The sequence below is a fragment of the Zosterops lateralis genome (assembly GCF_965231275.1).
Source record: "Zosterops lateralis genome assembly, chromosome: 12".
Taxonomy (NCBI): domain Eukaryota; kingdom Metazoa; phylum Chordata; class Aves; order Passeriformes; family Zosteropidae; genus Zosterops; species Zosterops lateralis.
The window spans coordinates 280,951-303,462 of record NC_139772.1 but is presented as its reverse complement, the minus strand read 5'-3'; the positions used below and the strand labels follow the sequence as shown (position 1 = coordinate 303,462).

The following is a 22,512-nucleotide window of genomic DNA, read 5'->3' as shown; positions in this document are numbered from 1 at the left end:
GGCCCTCCCGAGCGGGCCCGGTGATCCCGCGGCGGCGCTCGGTGCCCTGAGGCGCGGGGAGGCGGCCCGGGCCCCGGGCGGGGCGGGCGGTTCTGCTCCGCTCGAACAGGTGCGCGAGTTCGCAACGCGCGCGGTGGGTTTACGTTAAAACTAAACCCGTGCGTTTTGGCCTTGCAGGGTACGCGAGATTCCGGTGAGCCGGGGCGGCACAAGGGCTCCCGGTGAGCTGCCGGGGCGGCGGGGGCGGGCGAGCCGCGCCGCGGGCACGGATGAGCTCCCGCGGGCGGCCCGGAGTGCCGCGCTGCGCTGGATCCACGGCAAACAGGTGAGACGCTTCAGGTAATGAAAAGCCGGCCCCTGAGGTCTGCGGCCAGCGGCGCCGAGCCGTTCCCGAGCCGTGCCCTCCCCGTGCTGAGCCGTGCCCTGCCGTTCCCGAGCCGTGGCCCCGTGCCCCCCGTGCCCGCGTCGCGCCCTCCGCCATCTTGCCCGTCCGTCTGTCCGCTGCCCTTTGTCTGTCCGCGGCCCCGGGGCCGGGTGAGCCGGGCCGGGCCGGGCTGGGCTGGGGCTGCCGCCCGCAAGGGGCGGAACGGGCCCCGCGGCGGCACCTCCGCTGTCCGCGCCGGGGTGTCTGCCGGGGCTGCCTGCCGGGACCTCGGGGCCGGGCAGGGTTCCCGCCTCCGTCCCGGTGCCGGAGGAGCCGCGTCCCTTTGTCTGTCTGTCTGTCCGGCCGCTCGCGGGCCCGGTCCGCCCTCTCCCTTGTGCCGGGACTGCTGGCTGGACCCCGCCGGCTGGGGAGGTGGCCGAGATCTTCGTGTCCGTCCATATGAGAAGACTGATGGGATCTCTGTGTCCATCTGGCAGTGCGAGGCTGACAGGATCCTTTTGTCCGTCTGTCTGAGAAGGCTGATGGGATGTCTGTGTCTCTTTGTCAGCAAAAGGCTGATGGAATCCGTGTGTTTGTCACTCTGAAGAGGCTGACAGGATCTCTGTGTCCATGTGTCTTGTGGAAAATGGGTTCAGCTCCTCCTTTTGTCTGTCTCTCTGAGAGGACTGCTGGAAATGCCACCTTCCTCTGTCAGTCCAACCACAAGGATGATTATTAGGCTGCAGGAATGGGCAGGAGGGAGAAGGGTGTTGGGGCTGAAGTTGCAGCAATTTTTGAAGGGGACACTCATCTTTTTTGGAGGGCGGTCATGATTGCTTACACCTTTGCCTGAGAACGGGGTAGGACTGCCCATGCACAGTGCTCTGTGACCTGCTTGTGGGCTGTGTTGGATGCTGGCCTGGAATCCAGCTGTAGTGATGCAGAGCGAGGCCAGCTGTCGGCAGAAGGGTGGGGAATGACCCCGGGATGGCCAGCAGAGCTTGGCCAGGGACTTGGAGGGTTTCAGTGAGGTGTATGACAGACTCTTCTCTTCTCAGATGAGCCCTCTGCAGAGGGGAGGAACACTCTGTGCTCCCAGGTCAGGGAAACATGTCCCGTCGGAAACAGACCACTCCTAACAAAGTTCACTGTGAGTATGATGTTTTGCAGCATTGTGGGACCCTTGCTCTGGCTGGGTTGTGGAGTGAGGTGGGGAGGAGTGGAATGATGGGACTGATGGGAAGGGACAGCTTGTGGGGAATGGTGGTTACTCATGTTTTGTCTTAGGATGTATAAGGAGAGGAACTGAGCTCTGTGTGCCAGGGAAGCTGTCTGTGTCCTGGCATAGCAGGACAGGGATAGGCTTGAACAAACAGCTCATGCTGTAAAGGTAGGTGTGTATGTGCAGGTCCTGTAGCCGAGCTTTGCATTCCCACTGTCAAAAGTACAAGTTAGAATACTAGAAAATGTGGCTTGAGTCTCTGGCCTTTCTTGGGTGGCAGAGGAAGTTCTATGCAAGGTGGTTGGAGCATGCTGGCTAAAAGCCAGCAGGTCCTGGGTTTTGATCTTCATCCTACCACAGACTTAGCTGACTGGCCTCGGGCACCTTACTTAAGCTCACTGTACCTCAGTTTCCTACTAGATAATGAAATAAAGCCATTTGCTCTTTCCTGTCAAGGAATGGGTGATGGCAAATTAATTTACAGGACAAATAAATGCTGCCTGCCAGATCATTCTTGAGCTGAGGTGGTAAGATGGATCTCTGTTTCTCCATCCATTGCCAAGACCTCAGCATTTGTTTGACAGCACAAGTGCTGAAAATGCTGTGCATCAGCACTTCTTGTGGGCAGGCTATAGCCAGGCACCAGTGGAGCTGGGAGACACAGATGGAGGTTTGGCTGCAGAGGGGAAACCACACATATACAGCTTTTGTTTGGTAGCAGAGGGAATTTGAGGGGCCTGAAACTATGCCCTTGTTCATACCCAGGTTTGTGACTGGAAACATGCTTGGAATTTGGGCTGCAATTAGGAAAACAGGTTTCCATTTCTGTAGATCTGTGAGAGCAAGGCTGCTGAGAAGGCCCTGTGGTTTTTTGGCTGCAGTAGCTGTCAGGAGTATGAGACAGAGCTGTGTGCTGCAGCCCTAACACTGCCTCACTGCTGGTGCTGCTGGCTTGCATGTCTGTGTGTTTGTGTGCTGCTGCTGGGCACAGGTACACAACAGGCATCTGTGCATGCTGCTCTCTGTGCAGGGGGAAACACGGGGCTGGAGCTGACACCTTGCACCCTTGGTGAGTGCACTGGGAGGAGCTGCCTCTGCCTGTGACTCGCAGCCCCTTGGCAAAGCCAGCTGAGCTGTCCACATTGGCCAGAGTGAGATTCTCAGGGAGTGTGGCTTGTGACACCTGCATTGCCTTGTGCTCTCCAATTCCTGCTTCTGATTGCTGGGTTCTACAGTGGGCAGAGTATAGGTGTAATTTGTGGGATAGTACATTAATGACTTTGGAGTTGTCATTCTTAGAGAAATTTGGTGTGTCCAGTACTTTGTTCTGTGATGCCAGTAACGTGCCTTGTGTCCACACACTTCTGTTTCTGCGAGTGGCCAGGTATAACTGCTGCTGTTGAGCTCAGGTTTATGTCATGTATGCACTTAAGCTGTCTCCCCTGGGCCGGAGTCAGGATCTCCTGAGTATGGAAACCAAGCACTGCAGCAGCTCTAATGGTGCAGATAGAGTTTCCATGGTATTTAGCTGGGTGCTTTTCTCCACTTCACTGCATAAGGGTTATGTTCTTCAGAAGCTTGTACTATCATATACAAAACTCTACATATCACAAAATTCAGCTGTGCACTGTTTTCACAGTGAACGTTGCTTTTTTATCTGCAATACAAACGATTGTATCTCCAGTCTTGGTTTCGGAGGAAGCCGTCTGACAAACACGCTACCGGGGGGCAGGAGGTTATAGCATCAGGTGTGCCATGGAGTGGAGTTCTGGGACCTGTTCATCTCCTTTACATACAGTATGTTGCTACAGAGCAACTATTCAGCAGGAGCCATCGAGAGCAGCAAGTAGGACCACAAGAAAATAAGGGGACCAAGAGATACCAGGAACTTGTCAATGGTGATGTCTTCACCTTGGGATGGAAAATCTTGTCTGTCTTATGATGAACGCCACGAAATCGTTGGGACTTCTCTGTCTACCTAGCCTGCTGTGTGTCTGGAGGGCCCAGAAATGCCGTGCAGTGCCCTGACGAGGATAATCGGAGAAAACACCGGCTCCAAGAACGGGGTGAGCCAGCAGAATGAGAAGTCAGGCTGAGACATAGCAGACACGTTACTGGGACTTCTTCACAGGGACTGCAGTGGTTGGGAGGAGAGGAATGAAAGGGACAGCAGGTATGCAGCTTTTTACGCAGTTGCCTGCCGCTGGGGTCTGATTTGGCAGGCTACGGGGCTGGGGAACTGCCTTTTGGATTTGCATAAATACGACTGTGCATATATGACTGGACAAATTTGATGGGAGGATGGTGCCTTCTTCCTTGCATGGCCACTCCATCTTCTCTTCCTTCTTGGACTGACTAGGGCGAGTGACAGCTGCCAATCTCCTCTCCTTGGCTTGCTTGGTGTCTCCTCTTTCCAGGATTACTTTCCAGGCTTGGCATGGCCCTCATTTCACCTTGCTCTCACAACAACATGGTTTGCTGTCCTCCCTTAGGACAGAATCACTTTGCTTGGCAAGCAGAGCAACCAGCTAGGAGATTGTATGGATACAAATCAAAACAGTTTTAAACAGAAGTTGATATGTAAGGAAATTCAATATAATACTGAAACAACGATAAAAATTGTGGTAAAATTTATCACAAAAGTCTTCCTATGCATGATAGCCAGCTTTAATTGTAGTAATTTCTCCTGCAGCACATAAATAGCTCTTAAAAATAAAATTTTATTTCGCCATGGGGTGCATGAAAAACACACCCAACAAAGTGCTAACAAACAGCAGTAATAGGGGAATATACTTGTTGAAAAATAAAATGCAGTTAGATTGTTTGTGTGGAGATACCTTAATTGATTCAATTTGGTCTTTATTTTCTCCAGAGTATGCAGTATAAAAGTATAAAAACTCTTAAGCAATTCATCTGTTCTTGCATTCATCTGTTACTGCACTGTCACCCCATCAGTCATGGACCACTTGCTGTCTTTGTGCTTGCCAAAATTTGTTGCAGGTATTAGCATGCAATTCTCTCTCCCTGCTGTCCACAAGCTGCTTTGCTTTCTATTGCTTGTGCCCTCTGCAACTGATGCTTATTTTAGAACTCTGGAGAAGAGCTTTTGTTAGTCAGATTAATTCCTACTTCCGAGCTTTATTTATCATGGTTCCAATATCCCATTAATCCTCTCTTTCCTTCCCACTCTCTCTAACACACACATGTTCTGTGCTCTTTGGTGTTCCTTGGATTCTCCTGTCTATATTCTCATTTTGAAGGAAAAGTATCTTGCAAGAAATAGCATCCAGCATTCACAACCGAGCAGAAATGTCACTTGCATCAAATCCCTTGGTTCTGAAAGGCTCCATGGACTGCCATTGTTAACTCTTTCAATTGTGTTGTTTTTCATTTCAGTAACCACTACAGCAATGTGGACAACCCAGAATAGCCATGGGGCAGGTGGAATAGATCCACAGTGGTGGAAAGACTTGCAAATTTCAGGTCCAGGAACACAGAGAAGACCTACATGAACAGGGACTTTTAATTGATGTATAATGAGGGAATAAACTGGCTCATCTCTGAGATAACTTTCTGTTTAGGAAGGAAGGCAGGAGAATGATGCAGTCCCTTTGGATTTTGTTTTGTGGATTTTGGGGTGGGAGTTGTTTGTTTCTGTGTTTATTTTCCAGAACACCTGAGAGTTATCCTGCATTCATACAGTTCAAGAAGGGAAGTGCTCAGGGCTGATAGCCCAGCAGACCCTAGCAGTCATGCCTGTCTATGTTACAGAGTACCACAGGGCTGTCCCCTACCTCCACCCCTGCTCACCAGGCATCCCACTCATTCACACCACTATGGAAAGGAGAATGGAATACAAAGCAGAGGCATTTGTGTGATCTCTCTTGTCCTACATCAATAGCTGTTTGTAAACAACTACAGTGACTTGTTTTGGTGTTGTGGTCAGCCTGCAGCCCTTTTTGTATTTAATAAAGAAACTTCTGGAGAAGAGTCTGTGAATTCACTATTGAGCATAATATCCTTTACTTATGGCAGTGATCCTAAAGCTGTTGCCTGTCTGACTCCTCTTCCAAATGAATGGAAGTGTACCTAAAGTGGGGTGGAGGTGGGGGTGTGTCTGTGGGCATGTGTGTGCAAAAACATCAAAAGTATAACCCTGGACCTATCAAACATTGCAGCTTCATCAAAGTAGGACTTAGCCCATCTGTAGATGATGAGAACACTCTTTCCTAAGTTAAGTTGTACACTATTATTATAATAGAGAAGAGATTTTGTACAAGTGGGAGACCATATTTTTCCATGTTTGCCTTTCACAGTCCCATGATGTTTTTAGATACAGACCGGGGAGGATGCACAGGACATGACCTGCTAACAGCACGGGTTTGGTTAACAGCTTGCATTGCTGGCAGTAAGCTGGTTGTTCTCTGCACTGTGCTGAGTCAATGCTCACTGGGCTCTGGGGGAGTTGTACAGAGGCTAAAGGCACACACAATTGCTCTCAGTTACTGAGACCGATGCCAGTGTTCCTTATGGGAGGAGTTCCTTCTTCTGTCACCTTAACTAAAGATCCCAGCTCTTAAATCCTTCAGACTGTCTATGTGGTCTGTTTAGCTGAGCAGGAACCTGCCCTGCCTTTGGACTCCAGCTGCCATTCAGTGGGCATATAATCTGTCTGAGAGGGAAAAGGGGGAAGAAAACAAACACGTAATTGCTTCCATGAGCAGCCTCAGTGACATTTGGGAATTCTGTTTTGGAACTCCATCAAAGGTAGCAGCGCATCTCCCATCATACTTTTACATCTGTCCTGTGTTCTGTAGGTTTCCTCATTTCACCATGCTTTCTCTTTTTCTTGCTTTTTTGGTCTATGGACTTTTATCCTGGTGGTTTGTGGGTTTCTGCTTCTTGGAGAGGCACTGGAATTCTGTGGTGTCTGCTGCTTGTACAGTCTGTATCTCAGTCCCATCAATGTAAGGCTGTGGTCCAGACATAAAAACCGCACTCCAGGCAGGTCATAAAAACCATTCAGTGGTGGGATGGCTTCTGAAGGGGTGTCACAGCAGTCGTGATGGTCCCTGCTGGTTTCAATGACAAATAGACTTTGTGCTCCTCAGCACCTCTCCTCAGGCACATGGATTGTGTTCTCAAATCTTCTCTACAGCACCCTTCTCATAATTCTGAAACAGAATGATAAAAGCCTTCAAATACTTTTGGAAACCTACATGGGCACGTTGGGAATTAAAACTCTTCTCTCACAGTCTCAGTGAAACTTCTGAAGGTCTTTGAAATCTTCCATAAATTACAGCTTTTTAAAGTCCTTCCAAAACTGCAAGGTGAGCCCCAAGGAGAAGGCAGTGTGAGTGAGAACATGGAACAACACTGAAACAGTTCAGCACATGGGAATGTACCTGTCCTTGTAACAGGACTGGTGCTCTCTCTCAGGAGTTCAATTTCCTGGTTATACTCGTGCCAGCTGTGGCCCTTTACTACAAGGTAACATTGTCTTCTGGAAGCTGGATTTTGATTTTATGTGAAAAATGCACGGTGTTCTCCTTGGCATTTTCACATTTGTGCTTTGAATGGTCCTTGAGCATTTACAAATCAGTTGATAAATACAATCCAAAAGCCAGCCTGCTGGGAAGTTCAGCACCTTTCCCAAGCCTCCCAGCTCATCCACTGGAAAAGGTAAATCACGACTACACCTGGAACAATGTAATTTATTTGCTTTAATATGAAAATTAATGGTTGCCTTTTATTGTTATTCCAAAAACTTCTTTGGAAGTTTTGGAACCAAAACTTCTTTGAGCAGGGATTGCTGTAAGAAGTTTTCATTCAGAGCACAAATAACTACTTTCTTTCAAGGTGTTTGCCATCTCCTGTTGGGCTGAGGTACTAGTGGTCGCTGCTTTCAACAAAACAAATTGTTTTGTCCTAAACATGCATCTCAGCTCTCTGGGTTCATTCCCTTAGGTTTCTGTTTTGAGCACATGAAATGCCAATGAGGTTTATTTTAGCAAGAACCATTCCTGGGCAAGGCAGGGTAGTTTTCTATCCATAATATACACAGGAGAACACCAGCTCTGAGCACAGACACTTTCTGTAAAGGCAGCTTGTCCTCATCCCTCCTGGGATAGAAGAAGGTGACAGAGCATACCAGGGACAACCCCTAGTTTTCATATCACTTTGGAGGGCAGGTGAGGTACTAGGCACTTAGGGAGGTGCTATTTTTGTGCAAAATGCTGCTATAGCTGGGAATAAGACTTAATAATTTAGAAGAGCTGTACAGTACTATCCCTGATCTGGGATACTGTCATAGTCCCCAGGGGCTTCCCTCCACCTTGAACTGTGCTGTAGGATATTGGTGGATAGCTTGGCAGCAGCAAGTCTTGCCTGGCTATTTATGGCAGATATATGAGGTCACAGGTATTTTGTGGCTGGAATAGCATATACATAGTATGCGGAGGGCAGCCCAGTGCTGCACGTTGCCACTAGTGAGACTCTTCTACATCCAGGCACTGGACTCACATCAGCAGGTGCCAGAGGCTGGTGTGGCAGGGTAGGCAAGCAGAGAAGTGACCTAAGTGCTTTCCAAGAGGTGACTCCAGAGGTTCTGCACAGTGCAGGTGAGCAGCCCCATGCCTGTTGTATTTTTGGCAAGCCTTGGTGGTGGAAGCAGTGGAACAGCACCAGTCTGACTCTTTGTCTTTGTGGCTGCTAGGGGAGCAAGTCTTTGCAGGGCTGGAGGAGCAAGCCCGCCAAGCCATGATGAAAAACAACTTTCCTGGAACTCTTGGGGACCAAAGACCAACGATTCGTCCACTGCAAGAGCCCGACTCCAGCAGCAGTGAGTTCTGTCCCTTCCAGTAAAACCAAGGTAGTAGACTGGGGAGACTCTGGGAAGGGGTGAGGCTGAGGGCTGCACAGTGTGTGTGGCTCCTCTGAGGACCATCTTACCCAGCTCCTCCTCTGGGTTAGCCCTTTGCTCCAGTGCAGGACTTTGTCCTGAGGACCGGACCGGCACAGCACAGACTGGGCAATGCCTTGGGACCCAGTCCCAGGGTGGGAACAGCAGCAGCTCTGGCTGAAGGTCTGGTAATTGTCAAGCAAGGCAGTGTAAGAGGCCATGCCCAGGGGCTCAAGTGCCCTAGACTGAGTTTAAATGGAACCCCTAGTCGGAGGGGGTGGGTAGAGACCCCTTGTAATGCTGGTTGGGACAGTTAATGCCTATGAGTGCCCTCAGGGTCCTGGCACTTGGTGTAACTGTTCTGCCCATTTCAGGTGGCAGTGATGATGAGGAAACCACTCAGGATGAAGTTTCTTCCCACACATCTGAGGAAGATGGCTCAATGGTGAAAGTGAAGAAGGAATTAGAAAATGCTGAACGATCTGTGGCTGGAACTCCACTGATGAGAGAAAATGAGGCAAGTGTGTACTGGCTTTGCACTCACCGTAGCCTCTGGGGAGAGACAAGGGTACTGTCTAAACATTTCCTCTCCCCATCATGTTTCTTTATCTTTCTCTCCCTCCCACCTCCTCCAAACAATGTCTCCTGGCAGGAGGAAAGGGTATGAAGAGCTTTTTGGCTGCCTGGAACAGGAGACAGCAGGCACAAACTGGCCAAGGTGTTTGCAGAGTGCATCCCCTTCCCTTGGTTCTGGTGCCATTCTCCAATTGGTTTCCCCTTGCCATAAAACAGGCCCTGCCTTCTAGAGTCACTGTGCTGGCAAGAGCCTGGGTGCAAGTGAGGCTGTGAGGCCTCTGCCTCCTCTCCGTGTGATGCAGGAATTTTGCTCAGAAGCTACATGAAGGAGGTTTCTTTCAGATGTCAAGCACCAAACCAGCCCTGGCAGGACTGGGCACACAGCACTCGATGTGACAGCAGTGGGAGGAGCTGAGGAAGGGTGGTGTGCCTGCAGGGGGTCTGTGTGCCTTACACCAAAGTGACTGTTCTGCCCCTAGGTGCCTGGGAGTTTGAACACTGAGCCCATGCTGGGACTGTCACAATGTCCCCTCTGCCAGCTGGAGTGTGGAAGCAGAGATCAACTCATTGCACACGTGTACCAGGTAGGGATAGTTCCAAACTGTGGAGTGTCTCTGGCCTGAAGCCTCAAAGCCAGAAACAAGTCAAAGCACAGGGTAACTTTGTTCTGGTCTTTGCAACCACAAAGAACTGAGTTTCTAGCTAGGATGTGACTGAAGTTTACAGCTGTAAAATGTGTCCAGGGGGTGTTTGGGGGAAAGAATTAGCAAGGCCCTAGTCTACAAATCTGGAAAACATAACTCTATGCCAAGGCAGTCTCTGCAAGTATTTCAGGCTGAAACCAGGCAGTTCCCTCAAACTAAACATGGAAGCAATTTTTACATCATTCAGTAAGATAGGAAACCTTCCTCTTGATCATTTATTTTATACTTTATTACAGTTCCTTTAATTACCCATGAGAATAGCTGTTCTTCTTAAAAATTATTCCAGTTTTGCAAGAAATCTGTGGAGAAATCATAGGTTTTGTTGTCAGTGCTTTCTTCATAGCACATCAAAGTCTGTAGCAGAAGGTATGAAGCAGAACTGAATTGGTCACTTACCTGTACCAGCTGTCTCCATCTAAGTGTTTCCTCACCAGCATCCTGCCTTGCTGTTAATTGAGTTGTGCTTTGTCCTGCACCAGCAGCTCCTCAAATGCATTCCTGAAAACAAGGGTCAGGTCTTACAATCCAAGTGTTTTGGCCTTAATTTTTTCTCCTGCACTGGAGTTGAGCCATAAAGGGGTTTCCTCTTTGTTTGATCTGTCACACCAAATTACTTGTGTCTTGAGCTTGTAGACAGAGGTTTAGTGGTAAAGGGTTCCCATTCCAAGAGGCTGAACAGAATGGTTTGAGTTTGCCTTGGACTGGGCAGGGAGCTGGGCAATGTGTAACTACCACTGGAGTGCTTGTTTTGCAGCACACTGGAGCGGTGGTGAGTGCCAAGAGCTACCTGTGTCCTGTGTGTGGCAGAGCCCTCAGCTCCCCAGGATCCCTTGGGAGACATCTCCTGATCCACTCAGAGGACCAGCTGTCCAACTGTGCAGTTTGTGGAGCACGCTTCACCAGCCACGCCACCTTCAACAGGTCAGGGTCACCCTGGCCAGTGAGTGGGCTAGGGCAGCACATTAAAGATTAGGTGGGTTGCCTTGGATGACTCAGAAGTTGTGGCTCTGGACCCACTGAGGCCTGTAGGACAGTGCTTAACACCCCCTGTGAGTGGGATTCTCTTGATCCCTTCCTGTCTGCAGCTCTGCATCCTCTGCCAAGACATCTGCAGGCTGTGCTGGTAGAAGAATCTTTCTTAGCACTGTGCAAGAGCTAGAGAAGTGCAGAAAGCACTGTGGGCTGTAGTCACTGGAGAACAATCCACCCCTTCCCTTGCCCAGCAATCCATTGGTGTAAGGATGCACTATGCAGATGTGTTCATCATGTCCAGAGCGGGACTAGAGGCAGAGACCAAAATGTTCTTTCTTTGTGTCCTGCCTAGTGGGAGATTATCCACTGACCAGTGGAACAGGGCTAAAAGGAGAAATTCAGAGATGATGGGGAGGAGCAGCTTGCTGCTTTATTCCCATTCTTTGCACTCTTCCAACCCAGATACTGCTCTGGGCTAATCCACTTCCTTACCCTGGATAGGATACTGCTTTATTTGAGATACTGAGACATATCTGTGAGCAAATGATTTAGCAGAGGCCTCTAGCAGAGCCCTGTGTGGGCTGTAGTGGGAGCATTGTTCATGGCAGGCCATGGGCACTCAGAGATGGGGACTCTGCCCACAGCACCAAACCTCTGACTCTGTTCTTCCGCTTTGCAGTGAGAAGCTGCCAGAGGTGCTCAGTGTGGACCGGCTGCCAGCACCACAGAGCCAGGGCCCCTCCAGCACTGAGGGTAAGGATGTTGCCTTTTGCACCCCTGTGTATCCTGCTGGCATCCTCCTGGTGTGCAACAACTGCGCGGCGTACCGTAAGCTGCTCGAGGCACAGACCCCCGGCATGCGCAAGTGGGCCCTGCGGCGCCAGAACGAGCCCCTGGAGGTGCGGCTGCAGCGCCTGGAGCGCGAGCGCACGGCCAAGAAGAGCCGGCGGGACAACGAGACGCCCGAGGAGCGGGAGGTGAGGCGCATGCGGGACCGGGAAGCCAAGCGGCTGCAGCGCATGCAGGAGACGGACGAGCAGCGGGCGCGGCGGCTGCAGAGGGACCGGGAGGCCATGCGCCTGAAACGCGCCAACGAGACCCCCGAGAAGCGGCAAGCCCGGCTCATCCGGGAGCGCGAGGCCAAGAGGCTCAAGCGGCGCCTGGAGAAAATGGATATGATGCTCCGGGCACAGTTTGGCCAGGACCCCTCTGCCATGGCCGCTTTGGCAGCTGAGATGAACTTTTTTCAACTGCCAGTGAGCAATGTGGAGCTGGAGAACCAGCTGCTGGGCAAAATGACCTTTGATGAGCAGAGCAACAGTGCGTTGCACTAAACCACAGCCAAGAATTTGTGCTGCCTTTGCTGCACCTGCCACATGTGCACTAGCAGGCTTCTGCACTCAGGAGGCTGCTGTGGGTCCCTGCCTGACCCTCCCTGACACGTGGTTCTGGTTTTCCTCTGAACCCAAGAGGAGAACAGAGCTGAGAGATTGCCTGCCAAAGCAACTCTGGTGGGAGCAGATTCTGACTATACAGTCTGCTCTGGGGGCCAAGTCACAGCCTGTGACAGAACAAAAATAAATTAATGTATTAATTAACATTAATTAATGTTCACATGTATTAGTCCCCTTCCTTTCCTTTTGTGCTTTGTCCTGGTTTTGGGCCCTTGCGCCATAAATGGATCTAGGCTGCTGCAGTTCTGTAGGTGAAACCCACCTCAATAAAAAAAGGATCTTGTTTATTGCAGCATGAATTACAGAGCTGAAGACAGACAGTCCACAAGTCCTCCAGGAAGAAATCCTTTGCAGTTTGTGCCCATAAAAAGGAAACAAAGGAGGATGTACTTCTGGAAATGCCTGTGCACGCCCTTTTTTTAAACATCATTATTACATATTTAGTTGCAGTAGCATCCATGGAAAAACTAAGGAACCTGAGGTCCTGTTTTAAGATACCCCATAGAAACAGTGAAAGAAAGGCTGGCCAAGGTCAAAAAATAGCAAACAAGTTTGCTGCTTTACTCAAAAGTTAATTTTCACTTAAAGAGCATTTTACGTTTGCAAGTGAAAGAGTTGACTGAATGGTAAATAATAGAGTAAATAATACTCTATTTGCTAATAGAAATCACTATTAAAACTATGCAACTATGGAAATTATATCTAGGCGTCTTTAAACTGCAGAAGGCAAAGCAGTGGCACAGAAGGACTCATGGCAGGCAAAGAAGTGCACTCTCCATTATTTGGTTTCTTTAAGAATGAGCACCTGAAAATGCATGGTGTAGCTTTGTGGTTTTTAGACATTAGCCCACCAAAAGCCAGTGTGCCACACTTCTGTGTTTTGTAGCCCGAAAATCTCTATTAACTCCACAGCATTTCCAGTTAAGGTCTAGAGTAACACACCTTGGGAAGTACTGTCTTCTCTCTGATGGCTGTTTCTCTTCTTTAAGTCAGAAATGGTGACCACAAGAACACTACTTGAGATCAGAAGAGTAAAGTTAAAATAAGAAGCAAAACCTTTTGATCAAACTACTTAAAACCCTCATTTCCTCCTCATTTCTCAGTTTGAAAAACGTTTGATTGCAGTCGCTTAAAGCCCTAGTTAAAATAGTTACCTTCAAATGCATAATGTTGCATTTTTCTGGCAATAATGAACCACTCTCACAGCCAGCCCTGGGGATGCTGCTAGGAAACAGCACTGAACCTTTTCAGTGCAAGTTTTCTCCACCTGCCACTGCAACATTTAGTTTCCTCCCTGTACAAAAGCTGTTTTAACATGAAGTGCATTCATCATGTAGAAATGACACCCCGGAGCCACCCCTGCTCCTCTCTCTTTGGGAAAAGGCACTGTAAGGAGCCGTTCAGTTCCATGTTCCTTTGTTCATACCCTCCTTTGTTCTCTCATCTCTCACTTTTATCCTTACTTCTGTTCGTTTTCATACTCAAACCCCCAGTTTGCTTCTGGCAGTATCTGCTTTTGCTCTGCCTCGTGTTCTGCTTGCCCAGCAGAGATGTACATTTACTCTGGAACCTGCAGCTGGAACTTTCCCTGTAGCATCACTGACACCTCATCTTTATTCCAAGGGTTCAGGAGAGACCACATAAGTATCTGAAAACACAGGATTATGGCTTATAAATCCATCTGTCACCCTGTATCTTGCCCTTGACATCACTCTCCAGATCACTCTGTAAATCCAGAGAAGCCACGTGCTAATCACCACTGATACTGCAGACAAGCAAAAAGTCTCAAACACCAAAGGAAAAGCTATTGGTTTATATATATATATATATATATATGTATATAGATATATACTGTGTTTACAGAGTCAACAAGTTAAATGCAATATTCATAAAAGCATTAACAATAAAAATACAATCTGTTTGTAGGCAAGTACAGACTTAAAATGGTAAAACAGGAAAAAGGATCTCACCAAAGTACAAATATACAGTACAAATTGATTTATTTAAAACAGTTACAAAAAAAGCACAACAAAATAGAGATTATCCTTAGAATTATTAATGCTTTGTTAAAGATCAGGTAGGAGGAAAGGGACAGGGACAAAGTTGGAGGGGAGCACCTGACTAGTTCTAAGGCTTTAGATACACTGCATCGGTTACATGTTAATACAGCCATATACTGGGGGTTATAGTGAGGGGTCAGCACTTATCTACAAACATCTCTCTGCCTCAGGGCAGCCCAGCCAGCTCCCCCGTGTCTCTCTCTCTCTGAGCAGACCCTCCCTGGCGCTAAGGTGCCATGAAAGCCAAAAACAACTCAAGTGTGCCAGGGGCACGTTGGCAGGGTGGGCAGCAGCAGCCTAGAAGGACTTTAGGGGCAATTCTGTCCTTGGTGGACAGGTGTGAAGGCCATGGAAGGGCCTGGACCATCAGCATTTTAAACTATATATGGAACACCCTGGGCCAAACTGTACAGAATGTGTATTTGTAGCTGTCTTAGCAGCTTCTGACAAGTGTCAGGCTCTAGCACAGCTTGAAAGACAAGGAGCAGTTATGAGTGATGCTGGGGAAAGGCACATGTGCTGCTGTGGGCAGGAACTATCATTTGGGCTACTCCAGCTGCTGTAGTTTCTTTTACAATATTTTCTGAGTAACAAGGATTGTTAGTTCTCTACGGGACAAAGTGACTTGAAATGTGGGGTGGGGACAGGGACACTTAATGTGAAAAGTGCAATACAAAAAGCTGCTCAGCAGCTGGAAGGGGAAGGCAGAGGGGCCTCTGCAGCTTCCTTCCCTTCCAGACAGAGCTTCCTCTGCATAGTCTGGTAGTGATGAGCGCTCACTGCTGTGAATGCACAGCCCAGAGACAGGCTTGGCTCCGCCGTGCAGCCAACCCGAGGCATGTTCCATTGCGATGGGACAGACGGCTACAGACACCCATTATTGCATCCCACGGACTCCTGCTACAGAGCATGAGCTGGATAAGATTAGGGCCTCCTCCTCCAGGCAGGACAGACCACAGCTCTCCTGCCCTTCACAATAGCAGCAGGAACATAGTATATTTCTCTGAGAAGTCTGTCACATCTCTGCGAGCAGAAAAGCCCAGGTAACCATCTCACTCTGCAATGTCTTCCTGGCTTTATCTCCTCCTTCCCTATAAACCCAAGAAATAAAAAACCTCCTCCATGGGTTCATTCACAGCCTTTCTCCCTGCAGCAGAGCCTGTCTCAGACACTCCCTGTCCCAGGAGAGCCTCAGTGCTCAGCACAACCACCGCTGTGGTGCTAAGCCATACAGCCCTGCCCAGTAAGGACAGGTTCCTGTGATACCAGTACTGCTGAGCTGGGCTGGAGAGTTGCCAGTGGCCCCCTCCTGCCCACCCTTTGGGGCAAACAGCCAGACACACAGATTCTTCATCTCAGTCCCCCATCATGAGCTGTGCTTCAAACCACTGCTTCTGATATCTGCAACAGCGGGACTGACAGGAGTCTGGGTAAAAGCACCAAGGTCCAGTTCACCCTGGCCTGTTCCACAGAGCTCAGGACTGCACCCAACGGAGGTGCACCAAGCCAAAGTCCAGGTCAGCAGCCAGGTAAACAACAGGGCAAGCACCTTCACAACCTTTCATCTGCCTACAGTACAAAGCTATTTAAAGTACACAGCATCTTGCCTCATTTGTCAGTACTGCCCGTTCAGACCACAGCACAGTGCAGCTGAGATCGAGGCGTGATAGTAACACGCATGGTGTAAGGCAAGCTCTCCAAACCCTCACTCTAAGACAGACACTGGTGCTCAGAAGACACTCAAGGGGCTCTGCACCCTCAGTTGCTGAGACATTGCCTCTGTGGTGTAACCAGCCCCTCTACACATGCCATAGGTATCCAAGATCCCTTTCTCAAGTGCCTGTCGCAGCCCTGAATTCCTCTGCATGCACCGTGCATAGAACAGGCATGAGAACCTGGGCTCCTCTGCTTCCTGCCTTTGGCCACAGACACCTCAGATATCCTGAGCATTAAGTACTAATTACCAACATTAATGGAGAGTTTTATGTAGAAGAATCCAGTCAGCAAGAGCTGTGATACCCCCAGGTGATCAAGGGGCCCAGGTGGACACTTCAGTGACAAATGAGGCTGTGAAAACAGCATCTGTTCCCACAGCTGCTGCACCTGAGGAGGCAGAATCTTCACACAACAGCATCACTGTGACATCACACATCCCAAATGCAGCTGATGAAACCATAAGTAGTGTGTCATTTGGGAGCAGCTACACATGATACAGGCAGCATCCTCATTCTGGAGCACCCCGTGAGGCACAAAAACTTAGGCATGATTAGCACAACATCTCACCTAAGGCCTGTCCTGGTGGGGGCATTTTAAAGGCAACAGTAATGGCTAGCAATGTGCTAGGAAAACAGGACTGAGGCTGGGATGGAAGGGACATTCTGGAGACTAACTTGCCTAATGCACAGGCAGAGCGTGTGTCCTTTGCACAGTCATCAGAAGCCAACCAGTTGCAGAACACACTCCTGGGGAGTGCAGAACAGCCCTGAGACAACACCACTGCAAGAGAGGTGCTGACACACCATTCTGTGACAGAGAGAGTGGTGCCCCAAGAGTCAGGCACACATGACAAATTCCAGGCAGATGAAAGCAGGGAGATAGGAACAGCATGCTGAACATCAGGAGTCTGCACACTAAGAAAGGCCCCCTTCGAAGCCTGGTCCTAGCACAGAGATGGGCATCTGAACACAAGGAATACTCAACCCAGGTTAAGTCAGTGAAAAGTTCTCACCAGAACAATGACTATTCTTTATCCTAGCTGAGCAATGGTGTCATAACACACCATCAGAGGGCAGATTAGTGTAACTACTGGAGCCTTCACTCAATAGAGTGTTATCACCACAATCAGGTATTCATACACAATTGTATTAAATCTCACCGTGAAAAAGACTACTCTTGATTTTACCACATTGTGCTACAGAGGAACTCCAAAGTGAAACATCAGAAAAACTAACACAAAATGATCCCAAAATGCCCTGTGACACTATGGTATTTTTAGAGTCCGTACATTAATCATAGAATTGTACTTAGCACAAACTTTGTACCTTGCCTGCACATGCACAAACATTTGTCTCTTGTCCAGAGCTTATTCAGGAAACTGCCTGCAGGGAAGGATTAGCCATCTGGAACATTTTTCTGACTTAATTACAAAATAGCATTGGTCTTCTCACAAAAGAAGGATGTTTTCATGCTTCCCTGGAGAATGTTGAATGTATTTTGCTCCAGATTAAAAAAAAAAAAAAAAAAAAAAAAAAAAAAAAAAAAAAAACCCAAACCAATAAAATACCCAAACCCAAAATTCAAGCAAACAAAAAAATCCAACCCCATTCATCCCTAGGTTAAGCATCTGCAAAAGTTATAAACTCAGGAGGATTTTTTTGAACGATATTAACATAGGAAGAAAGATTTGATTTAGTGGCAAAACAACTAAGTAGACTTTATAGCAGGAAACAAACATCTCCCATCCCAACTTGTATCCCATCTCAAGTGCTCAAGTTCCCTATTCACCTGCACCCAAGCCCATCCTTTTGGTCCTTCCTCTTGAATTTCTGTGATTCATTCAAATCTGTACATTCTTTGCAAGAAGAAAGAGCAGTTGGATTCAGTGGAAGAGACATTAATCAGAACCACCAGAGAAGCACCTCCATCCTGCCCTTGAGAGCTCCATCGGTGAACGGTCCTTTTAAAGTGCATGTGTGAAGAAAGGGGATGCTGGGAGTAAAGCCCCCAAACTCCAGTGGGGACTCATCTCTCCCCATCATGAGAAAGGAGGAGTAAAATCTTCAGCAATTTTATCTGCTACCTTAAGCCAAGTCTGCCCTCCTCATCTCCCTACCTGCCCCGAATGCTCAGCCCCTGCCCCGCAGGGAGTCAGTTATCCCAGGAGGTGGGAAAGCCCCAGCCTCCAGCCTCTGGAATGCTCTCATCACACACCCATGAGCACATCCCTGCTCCCCACCCCAGCTAGCCTGGGGTTGCTGCTCCCTGAGGCACTGGAGCCCTCCTGACTCCCCAGGAGGAACTGGTCAGCCATGGAACTGGAATGGAGCCATTCCTGCAAGGCAGAGAGCAGCCTTTGCTGGTGAGCCTGTGACAGAGTCTGTGCAATTCCTCCACCTGATGGTGAGGCTCACCTGCTGTGGCTGCCCTAGCTCATACCTCCAAGGGATCATTTCCCTGCATTTGAACGCCCTTCAATAGACAGCTTGACCTCCTGGGGAATGAAAGAGGGACGGAGCAGAGAGGGCCGAGGCTCCTCTGCCTGCATGCTGTATCTTTGGAAGCCTGGGGCCAAACTGTACAGACTGCCAGCCTCAGGCTGAGAAGATTCTGCACAAGAGCTCTGGGCCGTGCTGGTTCTATCTGTGTGGCTCTTCCTTTCAGCAGCTCTGTCAGATGGCTCTCTGGGCCCCTGAGCTGTTCGTTCCAATCTCTCCCTAGCAGACACCAGCTGATCTGTGACAGGGGAGTTGGCCTGAGAAGCAGAGTTGCCATTCATGCTCTGTAAACTGATTGATATGCAGACATCCCCCACTTGCAGCCTGTGACAGGGCAAAGCAAAGAGCTGAGCAGTCCTCCCGGGGCTGCAGGAGGACCAGCCCTGGCCATACACAAAGAAGGGATGCTCCGGGGGCACATCAATGCTCACTTTACTTTGTTGCTCCCCAACCACAAAATGCAGCGTGACAAGCCCAGGCCACTGGCTTTCCTGAATATCCACCACAGTGCTGGAGTCGATCTTCAGGCCTCCACTCACCTCCGCACTGCGAACAAAGTCTTGAGTCTGCAGGTCCTCCACCCGCTTCAGCTCCCCCGTCGCCAGCTGGATGATGGCTCCTTTCATGAAGTGGGAGGGCAGTTGTGAGGAGCTGGGTGGCTGTAACTGGGCCAGCTCCTTTTCAAGCACGTTTCCTCGAGCCTGTGCATCCGGGCTCTCCCTCACCAGGGCTTCTGAAGTGGAAGACCTGCCAGGCTCAGATCCAACGGGAACAAGTACTGGCTTGCCATTGGCTATCACCATTCCTTTGGCTAACTGTCTCTGTCTAACAGTCTCTTCGGGAGACATTCCACACGGGCTCCGGGACTGGCTGTTCCCAGCTGCAGCCCTGTCTGTGGCATTCCTCAGCACGTCTCCCGGCCCATCAGGGATTTTATGGCAAAGGTTCAAAGGGCTCGGGTCATCTTTCTTCTGGGCTGCCAGAACATGATAATCCTGAGATGCCAACACCCCCACCACCCTCTGAACCTCCAGATCAGCGTCTGGGGTGCTCCTGTGAGTAGGCAGAGAGATCTCTCTTCCCAGCATCTGGTAACTTGGAAGGAACTGTCCATCGCCCACAGATCCCGCGGCAGCCCCTGGGGGCAGACAGTCCTCAGCTGCGCTGCTGGCAGAGTCCAGGGCCACACTCTGCTCCAGGGGCCTCTGCCCACCATTGGCTGCAGCCACCTCTGAGCTCAGCTGACTGTCCTGCTGAGGAGACTCTGGGCTCCCACCTGCCACAGGTGCCTCATAGGCAGAATACCCTGGTGGGAGGCGGGACATCTGATAATAAACAGGAATTCTCCCCGGTGCCATGTCCAGTGGTTGGGGTGCAGTGTGGTGCTGTATCTGCCCAGGAGAGGCCGCAGAGGTGGATTTGTTGAAGCTGTGGGTGGGAGAGGTAGTCTGGGGGGAAGGAGCAGCTTCTTCCGTGAACAGGGAGGCATATGGCACAAACTGGGGGACATGGGGAGCAGTGAGGTTGGTGGAAGGAGACAGGAGAGGACTAGGCAGGAAGGCAGGAGGGACGGCGTAGGGCACTGTGTAGTGGGAACCGATGAGCTGCAGGGAAGCCGAAGGGATCTGTGCATAGTGGATGGAAGGGAAGGGCACTGCCGGGTGCTGGATGATGGGTGAGGTCACGTTGAAGGCAGGGGGCAGGGGGCTCACGTTCACCACGGGGTGCAGGCCCGTGGGGGAGAAGGTGGCAGGCGGCGCTGCCACTTTGTAGAGCATCCCGTACTGATCCACCGTCAGCCCCGCCGCCGCCTCGGGGGCTTCCCCAGGACCGTAGCGCGGTGCGGCGGGAGCCGGCCGAGCCGTGCGGGCCCACTCGGGTCCCTCGCCCGAGCCCTGGGCTCCCCCCGCCCGTCCCGCCTCGGTGCCAGCGTTGGCGGCGGCGAGCTCCCGCTTCTTCGGCGGGAGACACTCCTGGCTGCGCTCGTGGCCCGCTCTCATGGCGCCCCGCGGTGTCCCGGCAGCCCCGGCTCCTTCACGGGGGCACCCACTGGGGCTGCCACGCGCGGGCTCCTGGGTCCGCGCCGCCGGCCGCCGCCTCACCTGCGCCAGGAACAGAGGCAGCCGTGAGTCCCAGTCCAAGGGCAGCCCAAGCCACGGCTCCGAGAACGGGCGACGGCCCCTGGCCCGGGGTCGGAACGCCGAGGACGGAAGACGCCCGAGCCCGGTCGCCGCCCCCAACCCCCGGCCCCAAAACCCCGGCCGCGCTGCCGTGCAACCCTCCCCCTCGCGTCCCGCGGGCCCGCCCGGAGCCCGCCCGGTGCCCGCGGCTCACCCGCCATGGCCCGGCCCGGCCCCGCGGGCCCGCCCGGTGCCCGGACCGGCTCCTCCCCGCCCCTGGCGCACGGCGATGACGCGTCGCTTAGCAATGACGCGCGCACCGAGCGCCGGAACTGCCGGCCCGTGGGCAGGGCCGTGACTCCGCCGCGCCCGGATGACGTCACGGGGCACCCCCGGCGCCGTTGCTGTGGCAACCGGCTGCGTCCGCTCGGGCTCGGTCCGGCCCGGCCAGCGGGAAGTGCCGGGGCCCGGGGCGCGGCGTCACTCACGAGGCGGCAGCGCCGTGCGGCCCCGCGGCCCAGACGGGCTCTCCGGTGCTCGGCCGGCAGCAGCAGCGCGGCCCGGCTCCCCTGCGGTAGCCTTCGGTCTGAACGCGCCCGTGCGCTCTCTCGCACCCCCGCGATGTCCGGCCGGCCCGGCTGACCGGGCTCCGCGGCGGGCAGTTCCTCGGCATTCGGTGATCGTTAATGTGACATAAGGTCCCGGAAGTGGGGACAGAAGACCTGCCTGGGACGGGGGTGGCTCTGTACCCACTTCCCCGTTTACTGCCGCACACTGCGCTCCCCCCTCGCCGGTGGGCATTTAAACAGTGCAGATTCCCCGGGCCGGGAGCGGCTCGGCCCCCCCGATCTCGGAACCCCCCGATCCCGGAACCGCAGACACGGGCCGCGGGTCCCGCCCGGCCCCACCGCGGGGAGCGCGCGCCGCCGGGGCCGCCCCGAGCGTGACGTCATCAGGGACTGCCACGGTGCAGACGCACCTTCCTTGTACGACCAACCCCACGGGTGCTTCCGCTAAGAAAAGTAGTGCGAGCGGCATTCTCCGTCCCGCCACCGGCGGTGCCGCACCGCCCTCTCGCCATCCCCGCCCCGTTCCCGCCGAACCCGGCGCGGTCGCTCTCCCGCCCACGATCGAGAGCGCCCGCGGGGTCGCGGGGAGCGAGCCGGAGCGCGGATCCCTCCGCCTGCGGTATCGGTGCTGCGGCCGCGCCGCCGCCATTTTGAATGCCCGGCTCTGTCCGCCGCTGCTGCCGCAGGGACCGGCCCGGTGAGTGGGACCGTTCGGGCCTCCGCCGCCCGCGCCGGGCCTCCCCTGACTCCCGGTCCCGCCGCCTGCGGCCCCGCCGGTGCTGGGGCCTCTGTCCGCCCCGAAATCCGCGGCTGGGCCTCGGCCGCTCTGTCTGCGAGACGCCCCGTGCCCTCTCGCCGCCTCTGCCCGTGGTCCGGCTCGGCCCGGAACTCCTCCCCGCGCCCCGGGGCTCCCGTTCGGGTACCGGGAGCGGGCCGGGCCTGCCCTGGCCGTGCTCTGCCGGGACGAGGGCGGTGCGGGTTCCCGGAGCTCGGGGCAGGAGCGGGAGCAGCCGGTCCGTGCTGGGGCCCGGGGCGGTCCCGGGAGCCGCCGGGACTGTGCCCGCTCTTCCCCCGGTATTTTATTGCCCAGGCTGCACGAGCGCTCCGGCTATTGCAGCGTCTGCAGTACTTCCCGCTGGTGGGTTTTAATGGGAGCGGGAGGTGTTTGCAGTTTGCTGCTGCCCGGTCTGCAAGGGCGCCTTCGAGTCCCTTCTTCGAGGCTTGTTGAGTTCTCGCATACGCTATAAGATAAATTGTAATTTATTTTATAGTAGGTGTTATCTTTAAAGTTTACAGATGGAACAGGTGTGTGTTTTGTTATGTGGAAAGTGATCTGTAAAAATGCTGAGTGACAAA

General features: G+C 52.1%; 3 protein-coding genes across 8 annotated transcripts in view; 2 read left to right on the top strand and 1 right to left on the bottom strand.

Annotated features, from left to right (window-relative positions):
- The first annotated feature begins 84 nt into the window (after positions 1-84).
- ZNF821 (zinc finger protein 821) lies at positions 85-12,525 on the top strand. 3 transcript variants are annotated; one of them, XM_083870084.1, is made up of 7 exons: positions 85-325; positions 1,423-1,514; positions 8,302-8,427; positions 8,862-9,010; positions 9,543-9,647; positions 10,522-10,688; positions 11,419-12,525. In XM_083870084.1, exons 2-7 carry the CDS (start codon positions 1,475-1,477, stop codon positions 12,071-12,073), a joined length of 1,242 nt encoding a protein of 413 aa, XP_083726210.1. In that variant the 5' UTR covers positions 85-325; positions 1,423-1,474; the 3' UTR covers positions 12,074-12,525. The 3 variants fall into 3 exon arrangements, with proteins under 3 accessions (XP_083726210.1, XP_083726208.1, XP_083726209.1); XM_083870082.1 differs by lacking the exons at positions 85-325; positions 1,423-1,514; positions 8,302-8,427 and adding an exon at positions 8,601-8,670 and having other exon boundaries at positions 8,862-9,008; XM_083870083.1 differs by lacking the exons at positions 85-325; positions 1,423-1,514; positions 8,302-8,427 and adding an exon at positions 8,673-8,696 and having other exon boundaries at positions 8,862-9,008.
- Positions 3,231-20,467, bottom strand: ATXN1L (ataxin 1 like; the record flags this gene model as incomplete). 3 transcript variants are annotated; one of them, XR_014590974.1, is made up of 3 exons in its annotated part: positions 3,231-6,760; positions 10,164-10,265; positions 19,007-20,467. XR_014590974.1 is itself a non-coding variant. In XM_083870081.1 (1 exon), one exon carries the CDS (start codon positions 20,465-20,467, stop codon positions 18,419-18,421), a length of 2,049 nt encoding a protein of 682 aa, XP_083726207.1. In that variant the 3' UTR covers positions 17,369-18,418. The 3 variants fall into 3 exon arrangements, 1 of the variants encoding a protein (XP_083726207.1); XR_014590975.1 differs by lacking the exon at positions 3,231-6,760 and adding an exon at positions 9,659-10,066; XM_083870081.1 differs by lacking the exons at positions 3,231-6,760; positions 10,164-10,265 and having other exon boundaries at positions 17,369-20,467.
- A 1,296-nt stretch (positions 20,468-21,763) lies between these two features.
- The window catches only part of AP1G1 (adaptor related protein complex 1 subunit gamma 1), a 35,841-nt gene continuing 35,092 nt past the window's right edge, over positions 21,764-22,512 (top strand). The window contains exon 1 of one of the 2 annotated variants that reach the window (XM_083869961.1): positions 21,764-21,853. The gene's annotated coding sequence lies outside the window, so the exon portion shown is untranslated. The remainder of the gene's footprint in view (positions 21,854-22,512) is intronic. The other variant, XM_083869960.1, reaches the window with a different exon arrangement.